General features: G+C 32.2%; 1 protein-coding gene across 3 annotated transcripts in view; it reads right to left on the bottom strand.

Moving 5' to 3' along the window:
* LOC132759991 (nuclear factor of activated T-cells 5-like) overlaps positions 1–14,094 on the bottom strand; it is a 62,511-nt gene extending 48,417 nt beyond the window's left edge. Inside the window, exons 1-2 of one of the 3 annotated variants that reach the window (XM_060751872.1) lie at positions 13,815–14,094; positions 13,614–13,686 (exon numbers count right to left, since the gene is read on the bottom strand). In XM_060751872.1, the coding sequence (XP_060607855.1) occupies positions 13,614–13,686 (73 nt within the window). In that variant the 5' untranslated portion in view covers positions 13,815–14,094. Of the gene's footprint in view, positions 1–12,118; positions 12,150–13,613; positions 13,687–13,814 lie in introns of those variants that run through there. The other 2 variants (XM_060751871.1, XM_060751873.1) reach the window with 2 other exon arrangements.
* Between the last annotated feature and the right edge of the window lie 5,133 nt (positions 14,095–19,227).

The raw sequence follows: 19,227 nt of genomic DNA, 5'->3' as shown, positions 1-19,227 counted from the left end.
ATTTGTATAATTTATAGTCATTTCATTCAAAATCACGGAGATACACTTCATTGAGAGGAAATTAGCTACAACATTTTCTTTCTGTTAGTTTTTTTATTGCAAATTCATATTTATAGTGACTCTAAGAGACTGACTGGCCTACTATTGGTTATGGCTATTTTGAATGAGTAACAAATGTAAAAAATCAATTTTAAAAAAAGGATGATCAGACCTAAACTCTTTCAGAAATATTAATCTCTGATAATTTTCTTATATCTCAAAACAAGGTCAAAGAATTAACAATTTTGTTGCACATAACTCTCAGAAAGAATTATACATTTCTTCTATTTTTTTTGTAATATAAATCTCTATGATCTTAAGTTTACAGAAGATAATTTTGGTGTTGATGCAGACAGTCAACTGCTCTGTAATAAAGGGTGCACAAATGTGAACAAATACGGTAATAATTGTTCAGTTACATTGAGTTATTTATGATTCTGTGCAAACAAGATCTCTTTGGTTTGAAGAAATCTGTTGTAACTACTTGTAAGATGTCAAATGGTTCTATAAATAAGACATTACCTAACTTACTTTACATTGAGATGTTTATCAGACATGACAATACAAAGTAGAAGGTAATTATTTAATATCATAATGGGAAAACGTGACGATCACATGTGCATGTTCATGTCTTAAATGATTAGGACTAGCATTAAATATGCTCCCACATAGTGCAAACACTCTTTATATCTTAGTGGATACACAATATACATCCCAGTGCATACACCGTATATATCTCAGTGCATACACCGTATATATCCCAGTGCATACACCGTATATATCTCAGTGCATACACCGTATATATCTCAGTGCATACACCGTATATATCCATGTGCATACACCGTATATATCTCAGTGCATACACCGTATATATCTCAGTGCATACACCATATATATCCCAGTGCATACACCGTATATATCCCAGTGCATACACCATATATATCTCAGTGCATACACCATATATATCTCAGTGCATACACCATATATATCCCAGTGCATACACCATATATATCTCAGTGCATACACCGTATAATATCCCAGTGCATACACCATAAATATCCCAGTGCATACACCGTATGTATACCAGTGCATACACCATATATATCTCAGTGCATACACCGTATATAACCCAGTGCATACACCGTATATATCCCAGTGCATACACCGTATATATACCAGTGCATACACCGTATATATCTCACTGCATACACTGTATATATCCCAGTGCATTATAAACACCGTATAAATTATATCTCACTGCATACACCGTATATATCTCACTGCATTATAAACACCGTATATATCTCAGTGCACACACCATAAATATCTAAGTGCACACACCATAAATATCTAAGTGCACACACCATAAATATCTAAGTGCACACACCATAAATATCTAAGTGCACACACCATAATATCTCAGTGCACACACACTATATAGCTCAGTGCATACACTGTAAATATCTCAGTGAATACACCATAAATATCCCAGTGCATACACCTTATATATCCCATTTAATATACTGTGTATATCTCACTGCATACACCATATATATTTCAGTGCATGCACCATAAATATCTCAGTGCACACACCATAAATATCTCAGTGCACACACCATATTTATCTCAGTGCACACACCATAAATATCTCAGTGCACACACCATATATAGCTCAGTGCATACAATGTAAATATCCCAGTGCATACACCATATTTATCCCAGTGCACACACCATAAATATCTCAGTGAACACACCATAAATATCTAAGTGCACACACCATAAATATCAAAGTGCATACACTGTATATATCCCAATTAATACACTGTATATATCCCACTGCATACATCATATATATCTCACTGCATACATCATATATATCTCACTGCATACACCATATATATCTCACTGCATACACCATATATATACAATTCAATGTAATGGAGAGTAAGCATTAAAACCTTACTAATTGTGAAAAAATGGCAGGTAGATTTTTTTTCTGGTAATACATTATTTATTTTGCTATTGCTGGAAATAAGTAAATAATTCAGAACGTTTAACACATACAAATAATGTATCGTTTCAACACAGTAAAATGTATTACATACTTGAAGCATTTCACACAAACAATTTCACTAGAGATAATATCGATTTATCCCGGAAATGTGTTGACAATAATAAATTATTCTATTTTATCAACAAAACCAGTCTGCTGTACAATTAGTTTAGTCCTGATATTTTCTTAAAGAAAACAAAAAATAAATATGGGGTATATTAAATAGTGCAGATCATAAATTTTATTTGACTGCATGGTATGGCATGAGCAGAGGGATAAGAAGCTCTTAAAATAGAAAATTTTCAAATACTGACACACAATCCCTGGATTAATTCGCCCTTGGTGTTTATTTCGGCCATCTTGTTTAACGTAACCAAATGTGTTTACATTTTCATTCATTACTGAGATTGATTGACATCTTTTAGTGCCATTTTAGCTCGACTATTCGATAAGAATAAGTAGAGCTATTGCAGTCACCCGAGCGTCGGCGTCGGTGTCGGCGTCGGCGTAACCACTTATGTTAAAGTTTTTGTAATAGTTTAAATATTTTCAAAGTCCATCGACATATGGCTTTGAAACTTTGCACACTTGTTCACCTTCATTACCCCAACCTGTAGACAGGAGGAGGTAACTCTATCAAGCATTTGGACAGAATTATGCCCCTTTTTCGACTTAGAATTTACGTTAAAGTTTTTGTAATACCTCAAATATTTTCAAAGTCCATTGACATATGGCTTTGAAACTTTGCACACTTGTTCACCATCATGACCCCAACCTGTAGACAGGAGGAGGTAACTCTATCAAGCATTTTGACAGAATTATGCCCCTTTTTCGACTTAGAATTTACGTTAAAGTTTTTGTAATACCTCAAATATTTTCAAAGTCCATTGACATATGGCTTTGAAACTTTGCACACTTGTTCACCATCATGACCCCAACATGTAGACAGGAGGAGGTAACTCTATCAAGCATTTTGACAGAATTATGCCCCTTTTTCGACTTAGAATTTACGTTAAAGTTTTTGTAATACCTCAAATATTTTCAAAATTCATTGACATATGGCTTTGAAACATGTTGAAATTTTATACTCTTCTTTGAGAGCATAATAGGACTCTCTCCAAGGCCTATAACTGTAATATGGATTTAAAGAAAAATTTTGCCTTTTTCTTTACTTAGAAAATTTTACCTTTTAATCAAGGCTTTTTTTACTATCAAGCACTAAGAATAGTCGAGCGTTGCTGTCCTACCGACAGCTCTTGTTTAATATTTTTGCAACATGGCGGCGTACATAATGGTAGATTTTCATGCGTCAAACATGGTCTTGCAAAAAAGTGATCTTGCGTGATAATAAATCCCAATGTGTAATTGACATCATAGCTTCCTCTCCATTTAAATTTAATAATACACTTGTTACTATAAACAGTAACAAAATTGAGTATGATTTCAACTGATTATGAATGTCATGTGACGGATTATCAGTTTGCGGCCTGAGGCCGATAAGTGATAATCATAATCGGCATGCTGAACACGAGTATTTGCATAAACTGAATAAATGACATCACATTTTACGTCATCAAAACAGCTAGCTGTAAAAGTGAAAGTAGGATTGAAGCAAGAATAGCTTGATTTTATAATTTAAACGTAAGCGTAATGTCTACATACACAGCTGTATTGAAATGTAAAAAAAAAATTGCTTAAGCTACATTTTATTACTTGAAAATAATTGTGCTTCTAGATTCTGTTGCATTCATGTAAGGGAAGCAACTGTGTAGAAGTTGCTGTACCGGTAGTACAGTTGAAATCTACTAAGATGGCAATTTCAACGAAAGAAATATCAAAATAAATTTTGGATCTTATAATCATGTGTATTAAAGACTTTAATACACGTCATAGGTGGGCCAAAAGTTGATAATCAACCCTGAAATGAATAATGCCCTCGGGCTGAAGCCCTCAGGGCCATTATTCATTTGACAGGTGGATTATGACACCTTATGGCCCTTCTCTGCTGTGTATTAATCTCTTATTCTGTGCATGAGGGACAACTACATATAAAACATGATAATCATTTTCATAACATTATATTCATATATGTGTTGTATCATAACTAATTAGTCCCCTACCGGTTTACCGGAGGGGACTTTAGGTTTACCCTCCGTCCGTCTGTCTGTCCGTCCGTCTGTCAGTCCGTCAGTCCGTCCACAAAACTGGATCCCGCGATAACTTGAAAAGAACTGAAAATATTTTTATGAAACTTGATATATGGATAGATGGCAGTATGGAGATTATGCACGTCTTTTTCTTTTCTTCCTATGTTGAAAATTCTGGTTGCTATGGCAACAAATAGACTGAAAATATGGCAAATTTTACACATAAACTAGATCCAGTGATAACGCAAAAAGTACTGGAAATATTTTTATGAAACTTGAAATATGGGTAGATGACAGTCTGGAGATTATGCACGTCTTTTTCTTTTCTACCTATGTTGAAAATTCTGGTTGCTATGGCAACAAATAGACTGAAAATATGGCAAATTTTACACATAAACTGGATCCTGTGTTAACGCAAAAAAGTAATAGAAATATTTTTATGAAACTTGTAATATGGGTAGATGGCAGTCTGGAGATTATGCACGTCTTTTTCTTTTCTTCCTATGTTGAAAATTCTGGTTGCTATGGCAACACATAGACTGAAAATATGGCAAATTTTACACATACACTGAATCCAGTGATAACTCAAAAAGTACTGGAAATATTTTTATGAAACTTGACATATGGATAGATGGCAGTCTTGAGATAATGCATGTCTTATCTGTTTTTCCTATTTTGAAAAAAATATTGGTTGCCTTGGCAACAAATAGGCTTAAAACATGGCAAATATAACATTATTTGTGATTAGTCAAAAAGAGCTGAAATTTTTTTATGAAATTGCATCTTTAATTCAAGAGTTATCTCCTCTTTAAGAATTTTGCTTTTAAAAATGTTATATTTTGGTAACAGGGATGTTTCAAATATTAACTTTAGAGTGTCCTTCAGTCCGTCTGTCTGTCTGTTCATAAAAACTGTTTCCTGTGATCACTTTTAAAGAACTTTTCCAACAAATTTACTTAAAATTTAGAAAAATTGAAACATTAGTGAATGGCCAATGGCCCTTCAGAATGTTGATGGGGTTCTAACCGGTAGGGGACTTATGGATTGCTTGCAATACTATGATAATTGCTTGTTTGTTGATAATTTAGAACAACATTATTTCTTATTCTAGCCTACACATTTAATAGAAGGAAATATATTGAATTTCAACCTGCCTCATTATGCTACAGATGCATCTCTCTAACAAACAAATCGCCTTTCAGACACGGTACTGTGTAAATTCTGCAATTCTGCAGTTGTATAATTATCTGCAGAAGTTCAAGAGAAACATAAATGTAAAACATTTACCAGGTGTCTGAGACATTAAAGATCTTTTCCTGCTACTTTTCTGCCAATCATTTAAACAACAAAAATAGAAGAAAATGCATTCCATAAAGAATTCTCGAAATAGCAAAATTGAACATGTTGAAGATCTCGAGAAAAGGGTGTCCTTTGGAAGCATTTATGAACAACAAAATTTCATGAAAATTGCAGACTCGGTTTGATTGAGTGTGTTCATGAAGGATAATGAAAAAGTGCAGTTGTGGTTAGTGCAAGCTATTGTGCAAGCTACTAGCACCAGTTTATTCATTACATTATTACATGAAAATGGTGAAATTTTGAATTTGGAAATGTGGGTGTATGTGTTCATTATGACTGTGATCAATGCAACAGGTTTGTGCCATAGCTTCTATGGTGTACATTTTTTTCAAGAATAATTTCTCTGAAATTACTATTAAATATACCCCAAAATGCACTTCTGACTAACCAGAGCAAAAATAAAAATGATGATGAGGGTGCATGCCCCTAAACCCATCTAGAAATTAGAAATCGGCCAACACATAGATTTAGACCAAGCTATGCCCTGGCTATTACATGTAAACCCATTGTCCCCTAGTACAGGAATGCCTTAAGTCATTGCTTTTTTTCCTTTCAATTATCTAATACTGATTGTAACAGAATTCAATGTTTCTTTGTAAACAGAATTTAAGAAAATAATTCTTTATTAAAATCAGGTTGAAATTTTGTGTTGTAAAACTCATTATAATTCTGAAAACAAACTGTAAAATGTTGTTTTTTTTGTGTTGAAAAACTTTCATTTTAATTCTGAAAATGGACCTCTTGTTTTCTTGTTAAGTGGATTATGACTAGTACGTCCCCTGCAAGCAGCTCTATATAACTGTTAAAACTGTGTCAGTAAGAGTTGTTAAATGAATTTGAACTTTTAAACTTTTGTTAAATCTTCAATTTAACCCAGTGCACATATTTTGAAATGAACTTTCCTTTTGACCAATATATACATGAACTTGGACAGAAATTTGACTAGGTTTTTTTTAAAATAGTCAATTTATTTTGTTTAGCAATTTAAGAGTTTAAAAAAACTCATAATGAAGGATTTACAGAAAATGCTCATAAATAAGTACTCTTCTTTTTCAACTGTACCTGTATATATGTGGATAAGAAATTTCTTCACAGCATTATATATTTATGGCATATAATTATATTAGCTAATGTTCTGTCATAGAGGGGTTATATGCATAATAATGTTTTATATACTCATCATATCATTTGCCAAAATAAAAATACTTTTCTTAGGCCTAGTAGAGTAATTTCCAAACATTTTTGGCACAGGTTTATGTTTTAACTTTTTATGGTCATGATAATGTAGAGTGCAATTGTACTAAAAATTGAAAAAGTCTATTTCATCACCTTAGTTCAGTAATAGGTCAACTCGTTATATAATTTAATAGGAGTTAACCTGTTACTGCACTAAGGTAACGATTTGCTTTCTATTTATGCTAAAGAATGTGCCCTAATGCAAACATCGAATTTGAAAATAGCAGTTGAAGGCGAATAAGATACAAAGAAATACTGTACACATGTTTGATCCAGTAAACCATAAACATATTACCGGTATGTTAGGATAATGTTAACAAATACATGTATTCACTTTTCAGTATACATTTGAAAATGAAAAGACAGAACAATTAACATTCTGAAGAAAAACAGAAATAAATATGTCACTATTATACAGTAGATAGGTGTTACACAGTCATAATATACTACCCCAAGTTATAACTGGGCATTCCTATATATTTAAGTAGCCAAGTATAGTCTGTAATAATGCCAAAATAGATTTGACCTGTTTAATTAATTAATTAAACCAGTCCAGCTCCCAATCATGAAATTATTTGTTATCAATTTTGAGGCTATCAGAATGAAAATTTATTAAAGTAAGTTGGCCAACAATAGATCCATCCTGGTCAGACTGTATTGATGTGTGTAGGCTGGCTATTGCTTATCACTTTCAGCTCAAAGCAGAATTATAAGGTTTAAAAGACATGATAATATATGGTGCATTGATTAATTTTATTCTGTTATGACACATCCAAAAATGATTGCACACACAGGGACCCAGCACAGTGTTGGGATAGTGTAAAAAGTAATTCTAGAAAAAAAATGTACTATATTATATATATATTATATATAAAGTATTTTTCTTTTTCTAGAATTACTTTTTACACTATCCCAACACTGTGCTGGGTCCCTGTTGATTGCACACAACTGTTTACTTATCTCAATGAAAACATTTGATATCTTATTATAATTTTAGACACCATAAAAAAAAAACATTCTGACAAACATGTGCATAATTCAAAAACTGAAAAAGAAAGAAACAGTTTAGAGTATATTTCTTGCATATTAGACAGGATTATCTACAGTTAATTAATGCCAGTGCATGAAACATAAAGTCACATGTTTTAAATGATGTCATTTAATGATGGCCATAATAATGAACGTATTGCATGAAGTTGTAAATTCATACCTGATAATGAGCAAAAAAGTGCTTAATGAAGAGAAAATAATTTGCAGAGAAAATTTAAAAATCGAAGAAAATTACTAAAAAACTAAACTTTGATAAATTTTGCATGTATTTGGAAGACTAGGTGTTGGGGTGTGCATTTGCTTTAGATTGAATTAAGTTTACTTTAGTAAGTCACTTACACTTGTAAATTTGACTTGGTAAATTTTAATTATAAAGCAGTATGAATTATTTTGTACCCGATTCAACCAGGGAGTGGCTGTTTACAATATTCATATCACCCTTTTAGAAAGTATGTCTGTATTTACATGCCTGTAAACTATACTAATATTTTTCATATTGGTGTGTTCTCTTACATATTTGCTGAGTTCGTTGGCTTTAACTTAATTAATCAAATTAAAAAATATACAATTGTAAATGATAGATTGGTGTATGTATAGTGAACCATATCTATGTTGATATAAATTGTTTTGAAATAACTTCACCATTATGAGATTGCCTGTGTATTTGACGGACAACCATGTATGTAACTGGAGGGTCAAGGTCACACTGTACATCAATATAGGGATTTTGGCATAACTTATCAGAAGATGATGAACCTTGAAGGTCAAGGTCACATTAGGAGTCAAATGTCTGAAGTTGGTCTATAAGATGTTTATTATACAAAGGTCAATTTTTAAACAGGCTTTATACCAGTACATGCGATTGTTCAGCTTAAGCTGACTTGGCACACACTTTAAAACAATGGACAGGGATTTTATATCATATTTATTTATTTGAACAACCATATTATTTTCATTGGGTATTCAGTTATTATTTCGAAATACTATTATCGTTTAAATTGTAATTGTTAAATAATACAAATGTATCATTATTTTGCTGCCAGCTCAATGTACTATTTTGACCTTTATATTCAAAAAATTCACAAAAGAATATTCAAAATTAAATGTAGAGCATTGCATAAAGTTGATGTGAGAATTTAGTATGCAATATTTTAACCTTATACAGTACATATGAAGAATATGTAATTATAATTTCTGTCCAGTTGATGATCATTGCCAGATTATTTTCTGTTCTTTGCTCATACAAGTCACAGAGTCACACAAAGTGGTTACAATTTTTTATTTGTGTGTGGGTGGGGGGGGGGGGGGTCGAACCAAAAAGGACATTAACAGAGATATTTTACACCCATTGAAGTGTTACCTATTTTGTTTGGCACACTATTTTCATTTTGGCACATAACCAAATCTTAAAGTTTTGATCATGTCATTCAGTATTTTAGAAAACAGGCAATTCAACAATTATCTTTACTGGTGTAATGGTGTCTTTTTTTCTTCATAGACTGATACAAATGTGGAGATTGACTGAAATGAATTAGTCTCAAATTTTTATTGTCAACCCATAGACAGGAAAGAATCATGCTTGTTCAATTTAGGAAAATTGACATAATTTTGAAATAAAGGAAATACATGCTAACTTTATGAGCTATCGTGTATTGAATTTCATTGTTTTTTTACTATTTTTATAGTAACCACCTTTCTTCTCTAATGAAAAACTGTGCGTCATCTCTATACTCGTACCAAGTTCATCAACTTCTTGAGGTATGGCTTGATCCAAAATGCTTTGACCATATGCATCTATAGTCCTGTTAAGTCTTATGTTTTAATAATGATAGCTTTACAGGGAGATCGAGCCACTCGGCACCAACATTATATTTAGCTTGAATGGTGGAAGAGAGCCCCCCTGTGAGATGCCAAACTGTGCAGTCTTTCATGGAAGGTGGGTTGGGCAGGGGGTAACTGGTGCACAACCACATACCTCCTGGTAGTCTTCTAACATGTAAATTGATAATACACAGAAGTTTAAATATCATACTCTGTGGTTGTCTTAACAATTGATTTATTTTTCATTAAATTTAATACCCAGGGATTGGTAAATATTTACAAGACATAATTTATGTATCAAATGTGCAGATGTACCTTGGTGTGTGTGTGTTTTTTTTTCTTGCTGACTGAAGCCTGAAGGTCATTTTGTTATCTAAATGTGATAAGATCAGGTTCAAAGTTGTGAATGAAATATTCTCTTGTCAACAGTATTGCCTTTCAACGGCCTTGACAAAGGACACCATGACAAACTGTCAATCTCGTACAATTGTCATACGATAAAAAAAAATATTGACCGAGTTAAATTTAAATATTTATATAACATTGAATATAGATATCATACCGGTGTAAATTATATGGTATTAAGTCATTTACATGACATACCATTTACAACTTCATGATTTGTATTCTATTTTGTGGGTATTTAATCACATTTATTTTTACTATTTAGTTTATTATGACAATTATTGAAGTTTCTTACATTGTCAGGTAGAAAACAACGAAATTCTTTAATGTTTTCCTACTGTAATTTGACCACAAAAATGTTAAAACGCTGCAAAATTTCTTCACCACAAAATGAGTTTATATGAGATAAAGCAAAGCTGCCATATGCAAAGAAATATTTTTTTTTGTACAACACTATATATTAATAGTAATGTTGATGTTATATTACATGATATACTTTTTGTTATTTCTTACATCTGTTATGCCCATTAAATAAATATAGCTTTCAGAAATCTAAAGAATTAATTCAGTAAAAAACACACAAAATGCGGGTAACATGTTTCCGGAAAAAAAAATAGTATTATAATACGAGAGATATAGATCCCAGGCTTTAAATGAAAGAGATAAAACTCCCAGGGTTTTAATGATAGATACCTCATGGTTTTAATTATAGAGATATAGACCCAAGGGTTTTAATAATTGAGACATAGACCCAAGGGTTTTAATGAAAGAGATAAAGACCCCAGGGTTTTAATTACAGAGACCTCAGGGTTTAAATTATAGTGATATAGACCCAAGGGTTTTAATGATAGAGATATAGACCCTGGTGTTTTAATGATAGAGATGTAAGCCCAGGGTTTTAATGACATAGATATAGACCCAAGGGTTTTAATGATGGAGATATAGACCCCATGGTTTTAAAGATATAGACCCCATGGTTTTAATGATAGAGAAATAGACCCCAGGGTTTTAATGATGACATATATATAGACCCAAGGGTTTTAATGATGGAGATATTGACCCCATGGTTTTAAAGATATAGACCCCAGGGTTTTAATGATAGAGATATAGACCCTGGGTTTTAATGATAGAGATATAGACCCTAGGGTTTTTAATGATGGAGATATAGATCCCAGGGTTTTGATGATAGATACCTCATGGTTTTAATTATAGAGATATAGACCCAAGGGTTTTAATAATTGAGATATAGACCCAAGGGTTTTAATGAAAGAGATAAAGACCCCAAGGTTTTAATTACAGAGACCTCAGGGTTTAAATTATAGTGATATAGACCCAAGGGTTTTAATGATAGAGATATAGACCCTGGTGTTTTAATGATAGAGATGTAGAGCCCAGGGTTTTAATGACATAGATATAGACCCAAGGGTTTTAATGATGGAGATATAGACCCCATGGTTTTAAAGATATAGACCCCAGGATTTTAATGATATAGACCCCAGGTTCTTAATGTAAAATATATAGACCCCATGGTTTTAATGATAGAGAAATAGACCCCAGGGATTTAATGACATAGATATAGACCCAAGGGTTTTAATGACATATATATAGACACAAGGGTTTTAATGATGGAGATATTGACCCCATGGTTTTAAAGATATAGACCCCAGGGTTTTAATGATAGAGATATAGACCCTGGGGTTTTTAATAACAGAGATATAGACCCCAGGGTTCTTATGACATAGATATAGACCCAAGGGTTTAATGATAGAGATATAGACCCTGGGTTTAAATGAAAGAGATATAGACCCCATTGCAGGGTTTTAATATCAGAGATATAGACCCCAGGGTTTTAATAATAGAGATATAGACCCCGGGGTTTTAATGATAGAGATATAGACTCCAGGGTTTCAGTGATTTTACTGGTAATTTGAGCAAATTTACTTACATATGCTGAATAAAAATAAATTTTCTAATTTGATGGGGCAGACCAAAATCAGTGCATACAAACCTATGTATAGTGACATGTATTCTGAAAAGGTAAAAAAAAATGTGGTCAATGTCCAAAAGGAAACATCTGGGATATATGAACTTTAAACTTTGTACATGAAGTTTTTTTATATAGGGCTGATCTTCTAGCTGTTACATACAGCATGGAAAAAAGTAATCATATTAAAGTTTAAAATCTGTGTTATACTGGAGGTGTTCTGGTCCTCTCTGACACACATTTTCCCTATCTCTGTGTCAGCACTATATATAGTACTAGGTATATGTATTTCATTTCAAGTTAAGTTGTACTGGTATGATTGAACATGTTTACTCATGACCTGCTGACGGCAACATTTTAATTCTACTCGTGTAAGTCCAGTGCAGACCAATATCAGCCTACATATCCTTGTTTCCAATTTGAATATCATATTATCACACTTATAATATGATGCCTAATGCTTATGATTTAAATTGTTCAAGCGTCATCTGTGTAGATCTAATCATCATCATTGTCTCAATAGGGCAAATAATATGGGGCTGTCCTGGAATGGCACTAAATTGTCAACAACAAGGACAAACATATTTGTTTCTATTTTTTTTTATCATATCTTAGGTTAAATATATTTCATTAACCACTAATAAAACCTTGCTAAATCTGAAACATTAGCAGAGTTAGTCAACTTCAAGGTTCCCAATTTAACAGTTTTAGAGCTTAAATCTTCCACAGTTAAAAGGGAAAAATCCTACAAATGCAAGAGCATGTTTGATAGCACCTCTATATTGACCATCTCCATGCAGATTCCACATTTTGGATTGACCAATAATTCATTTTTCCATTGTCAATATATTATACTTTTAGTTTATCATTTACCTGTAAACATGTACTTCTCTTTGTTTCATTGATAAGATTTAATAACACAAATTTATTAGACTTGAACTGCACTTTGATCAGAATAACAGCCGATCATCAAATAAATCAGAACTATAGATCACAAAAAGGGTGACCATGTGCTTGTCATTATCAAAAAATTACAAATATCTGTTTTTTGTGTAAACTGGCAACATTTGCAATTATATATAAGGAAACAGCAATGAAGTGTTTTGCAACATATGGTTTTATATAATTGTTACTAACATTACCAAATATAAATAGAAGTAAAATAATAAGTTAATAACAGAACAATCATGTCTTCGACAATGAGGTTTGGTTTGAACATATTTATTTAAGCTTGATTATGAAACAAGTTCTTGCAACTTAAATATATTAATCACTTTTCGTGTCCACTTCCTGGAACCTGAACCAGTACTAGTGTCACATGAAGAAACATGGTTGTGATCCGATTAGGGCTCGAACTTATGATCCATGGGTTGAGGGCCAGACACCTTAACCACTAGGCCACAATGTTCCCCTTAACATTTTGAGGTGCGTCTTATAGGTATGTCGATCATATAGCTGAAATCTTAATGCAACCAAAGACAAAAATGTATTCTTCAAGAGATGAAAACTATTCACTTACCATAACGATATATTTCAGAATTAATTCCCACGTAAAATGCATGTGGATCAGCTATTGTTAACGTCTCATTCATCTGTACAGTATATAACACAAAAAATTATTCTGATGTAATTCCTAATCAAATACAACTGCACTATACATGTATACCAGTGACTTGTTTATCTTATCCTACCATTTAAGATGATCACATATTAAAATTACCTGCACGTGTTTAGCCGATTTTTATATATCCTCATATGCTGATTGAATACAAAATGATTTTCAATTTGTCTTAAAAATATGAACTTAATTTAACATCATATATTAACATTTAAGTATGCAATTGTTCCACTGTAAGCTGTTTTATGACTTCTTTCACTGTGTGAATATGTATTTTTTTGTAAACATTAATGTACCTTTAATTTGTACCTTTCTATTATGATCACCGACATAAATTAACAAGGTACAAACATTATATTACTTTGCCTGCCTTACAGATTAATAATCTATGTGGTTAACTGTCTGTATTGTAGAATGTTTACCTGGCAGACATTCAAGAACCCTCTAGTGAAGACCTTGATTGAGAAGTTGATAATAATCTGTTTTATTTATAACTTTGAATACACTGTTAAAGTTCTCTTTAAAAAAACAACAGCAAATGCACAGTAAACAGCACTTTTTTTCTTCCAGCGGAGTAACTGATACTTTTAATATAAATACTATGTTCCCTTTTTGCACCTGTTACCTGTAGTGTTGGTAATAGTACAAAAAACATGGCAGCAGAATATTGGTTAGATGGATATTGCCTATTTACTACTGTTGCAGCGAATTATCTCATTCAGTTATAAATTACTGCATGAAAATTGGTTAATGTGTGTAGGCTGCATATTTTCATGTCTAAGATTCTAAGATAACCATTGTTGTAAAAAATATCATATTGTTAATGTCACTTCTAGAATAACAACTGGGATATTTAACCGGTATGTTCAGCTAAACAGTCACATGCCTGTAGCATAACTGCACAAGATGGTAACTGTCTGGATGTAACAATATTGTTTGTAATGTGTAACATAATTGTAGCCTGGCTGCCTCATTATGGCTTGACTGTAACATTAAGCATAACTGTAACATTAAGATTGTAGTCTGAGTGTAAAAACATGTTGCATGGTTGTATAAATAATGTAGCTAAAATGTAACATCTAGCCTGTAGCTTGACTGTATAAAGAATGTAGCTAAAATGTAACATGACTGTTTAAAGAATGTAGCTAAACTGTAACATTTAGCTTGTAGCTTATCTGTATAAAGAATGTAGCTAAACTGTAAAATTTAGCTTGTAGCCTGACTGTATAAAGAATGTAGCTAAACTGTAACATTTAGCTTGTAGCTTGTCTGTATAAAGAATGAAGCTAAGATGTAACATGACTGTATAAAGAATGTAGCTAAACTGTAACATTTAGCTTGTAGCTTGTCTGTATAAAGAATGTAGCTAAACTGTAACATTTAGCTTGTAGCTTGTCTGTATTAAGAATGTAGCTAAACTGTAACATTTAGCTTGTAGCTTGTCTGTATAAAGAATGTAGCTAAACTGTTACATTTAGCTTGTAGCTTGTCTGTGTAAAGAATGTAGCTAAACTGTAACATGACTGAATATAGAATGTAGTTAAACTGTAATTTAACATGACTGTATAAAGAATGTAGCTAAACTGTAACATTAAGTTTGTAGCCTTACTGTATAAAGAATGTGGTTAAACTGTAAAATGACTGTATAAAGAATGTAGCTAAACTGAAACATTAAGATTGTTGCCTGACTATATGTATCAAAAATAACAACACTGTAACATTTAATTTAAAGTGTTGCCTGAATGTATCAAGAATGTACTTTGTACAAGTATTCATGTTATAACAAGTATTACATGTACTCACATTTTAAATTATTCTGCAGAATATTGTCGGGCACTACAAAAAGGCTTACACAAATAGGAACTGACCTTGTCCAAGAAATTCACAAATAGGAACTATCCTTGTCAAAGATATTTGGCCCAATGTTACTACATGTATTTTATTGTTGTTAAATTTCTGTACTTACAAAACAAAATTAGACCACAGTAAAGAATAGGTGTTTTCCAAAATATTCAAGGATATAATCACCTAAATCTTAAAATACAACTTTGTCTTGTCTGATATTAACTATCTCTTTTTTTCAATTAAAGCTACTACAAACTTTGACCGTTTTTTTTGTGAAATTTAGTTCATGTTCACAGAGCACGTTCTCTCACTGCACAAATTGAATGCCTCATTCATTATAATGACCAGGACGTATAATTAACATGTGTCAAAATAGTATTTAAACTTTTCAAGCATATCATGACATTTCTAAAACTAAGTTTTAAGGTATAAGTATACCTGTTACCTGACAATATGTACTTTCTTTGAAAGAAAAAAGAAGAAGATTATCCACCTATATGATGTCTATGAATTAATTGTATGCATGTATTATTATCTTAACAGTTGTTTGTTTATTTTTGTTTCTTGTTATTATTTTTATATTTTTATCTTTTATTCATGCTTTATTCAAGCTTGTATTCAGTTTACCATAACCAACTACAAAAATGTATCAATAAAGTTTGTCACAATACTGTCTTAAAAGGTGATAATCCACCTATATGATGTCTAACTGTAATTTCTTTATTTCATCAGAATGTCTTGATAATGTAAACAGTTTCTATTTCCTTTTTATCTCAAAACTAGCTATTTTAAGTAACATACTGAGCCTCTAAGATTTCAGTTGGAGAACATTTTGAATTCACTTCCAGTTATTCTGAGCTCTCATCATCTCATTTACCTGAAATATTAAAATTTTGTGCCAAGTACTGGCATGATAAGCTGTCTCACCTTGCCCATCATATACACCACCTTATTCAACTAAGTTCAAATCCTCCATTTAATGACAGAGCTATGGTCTTTGTGACCTTGGCCTTTGAGTACACAAATGGTTCTAATACATGACATATGGTCTTATTATGACGTTCACATTTCTGCCCAGATCAATGGCAAACTTTCTGCCCATACAAGTAAAGGTGTACTTATTTTTGCCTTTCACTTCTAAGTATAACCTTGACCTCTGCACTGCACTGTGATTGTGGATCTTGAGCATGGCATACTATCTCATTGATATAGATGACAAGTTATTTGAGAATACATATATGATACATCTATGACAAAGTTACAGCCTTAATAAGCATAATTAAGTGCACTCATTTTGATTTATGACCCATTAGAAATAACCGTCACCTTTAACTTATGATTCTGGTTCTTGTTTAGACAAGGTATCTCATCAGTAATTTGAGAATTTTTCAAATCACAGGGAAGATAGGCACAAAGTGCACTCATTTTGCCTTTGTTCCCTATGTATGCCCTTGACCATTGTGCTACAATCCTGGTTAAGGATGACATAATTATATACCATCTCAATAAGGTTGACATTTGTAGAAACCAACAATCTATATTAAAGCAAAAGACAATTGCAAATATCATTTATGAAATATACTTTTTTATTAGAGGAACAAATTAACAGGAAATCATTTTTACCAACAAATAATAGTGTGACTATTAAACAATGTAGTAAATCATGACGAGATTTGTATGGGTAATATATATCCATATATAATGGGTCATTGTACTTAACGTCATGGTATCTGTCTACAATATGCTTATATTCTTCAAAAGAAAAACAACAAGCATGATGACTATTTTCATCATAGCTAAAACCAGAGACACCCAAACAATTTCATAATGATATATGTACATGTATATTAAACAAGGATTAATTGTAACTATTTCTAATTGATAAATTTTATTTCATTTTGTACTTAAAAAATATTTTCATCAATTTGAATATACTTTTCAAGTATATTTTTTGTTATGATCATATCCAATGTTTGTTAAAATTTCAATTTATAGCCTTAATCATATAACAAGCTCAGCTTAGATAATATTATTGTACTTGAAAATTTAATAAGAACAGCAATTAACTTACAATTTGTTTAAAGTTTCAAAGTAATACTTTAAAAGGTATACTAAGTGTAATACTTTAATTAGGTTGAGGTAAAATTCTTAATCAACAAAGGAGAATAATTTTGTCAAAATTTTTGACAAAATCTGAACCAGTATACTTAGGTTTCAAAGCAATATCTGAAATGGCATGACTAGATCTAGAAAACTGAAATTTTTAGTTGAACAAGGTCGCTCACCTGTATATAGGCCCCCGGATCGGGGCCAGTTTAAACCCCGGGGCTTTTATTTGAACAAACTTGGTAGACACCCATTAGAAGATGTTTCATGCTAAACATCTAAGTATAGCTTGTTGGGTTTTTTTAAAAGAAGATTTTTTTAAGTTTTTTCTTTACACATATAGTTAAAAACAATGACACACCTGGGGCAGGGCCAGTTTTGACCCCAGGGCTTTTATTTGAACAATCTTTGTAGACACTTACTAGAAAATGTTTCATGCTTAATATCTAAACTCTAGCTATTCGGGTTTTTTCAAAGAAGATTTTTAAGTTTTTGCTATACACATATAAGGAAAATCAATGTCCCCCGGGGCGGGGCCAATTTTGACCCCAGGGCTTTTATTTGAACAAACTTTGTAGACACTCACTAGAAGATGTTTCATGCTTAGTATCTAAACTCTAGCTATTTGTTTTTTTCCAAAGAAGATTTTTTAAGTTTTTGCTATACACATATAAGGAAAATCAATGACCCCCAGGGAGGGGCCAATTTTGACCCCAGGGCTCTTATTTGAACAAACTTGGTAGACATCCATTAGAACATGTTTCATGCTAAATATCTTAGCTCTAGCTCTTTGGGTTCCTTAAAAGAAGATTTTTAAGATGCATATAGGGAAAATCAATGACCCCCTAGTGCGGGGCCAATTTTGACCCAAGGGCTTTTATTTGAACAAACTTGGTAGACACTCACTAGAAGTTGTTTCATGCCAAAAATCTAAGCTCTAGCTCTTTGGGTTTTTTAGAAGAAAATATTTAAAGTTTTTTCTTTTGGTTGCCATGGCAACCAGAGTTCTGCATGGAATTAAACTCTTTAAACAATTTTCAAAGGTGACCACCAAAGGAACATTCCTGTGAAATTTGGATGAAATTGGCTAAGTGGTTTATGAGGAGATGTCATTTATAGTAAAAGTTTACGGACGATCGACGGACGGACGATGGACGGACGCCGGACAAAAAGCGATCACAAAAGCTCACCCTGTCACTTTGTGACAGGTGAGCTAAAAAGGGTCACAATTTTTTTGATATTCTTGTCTCTCTTGACTAAGGAGCTGTTTTAATGGGTATAGAAAAAATTTTGTTTGGTACAAAAAAAACTTCATCAAAAGTGTGAATGAATGAGTAGGATAGCTCTCCTTTTTATATAGATATCTTAGTCCTATATTTTATACCACATGCTAGTTTTGTCCCTTAATTCTCAGGTTTCACTTAAATTGCTGAATTGAATGCCTGCTATGCATGGCAACAAATTTTCAATGTTATCATTTTTATCATTTTCACTTTTATCAGATAAGATTGGTTTATATTTTACTACTTGACAACTTGTTCAAATTTACAACAAACTATTAAGG

This window comes from Ruditapes philippinarum, unplaced genomic scaffold (assembly GCF_026571515.1).
Source record: "Ruditapes philippinarum isolate M1 unplaced genomic scaffold, ASM2657151v2 ctg339_1_1_1_1, whole genome shotgun sequence".
Classification (NCBI taxonomy): Eukaryota; Metazoa; Mollusca; class Bivalvia; order Venerida; family Veneridae; genus Ruditapes; species Ruditapes philippinarum.
This window is presented reverse-complemented; position numbering and strand designations above follow the sequence as displayed.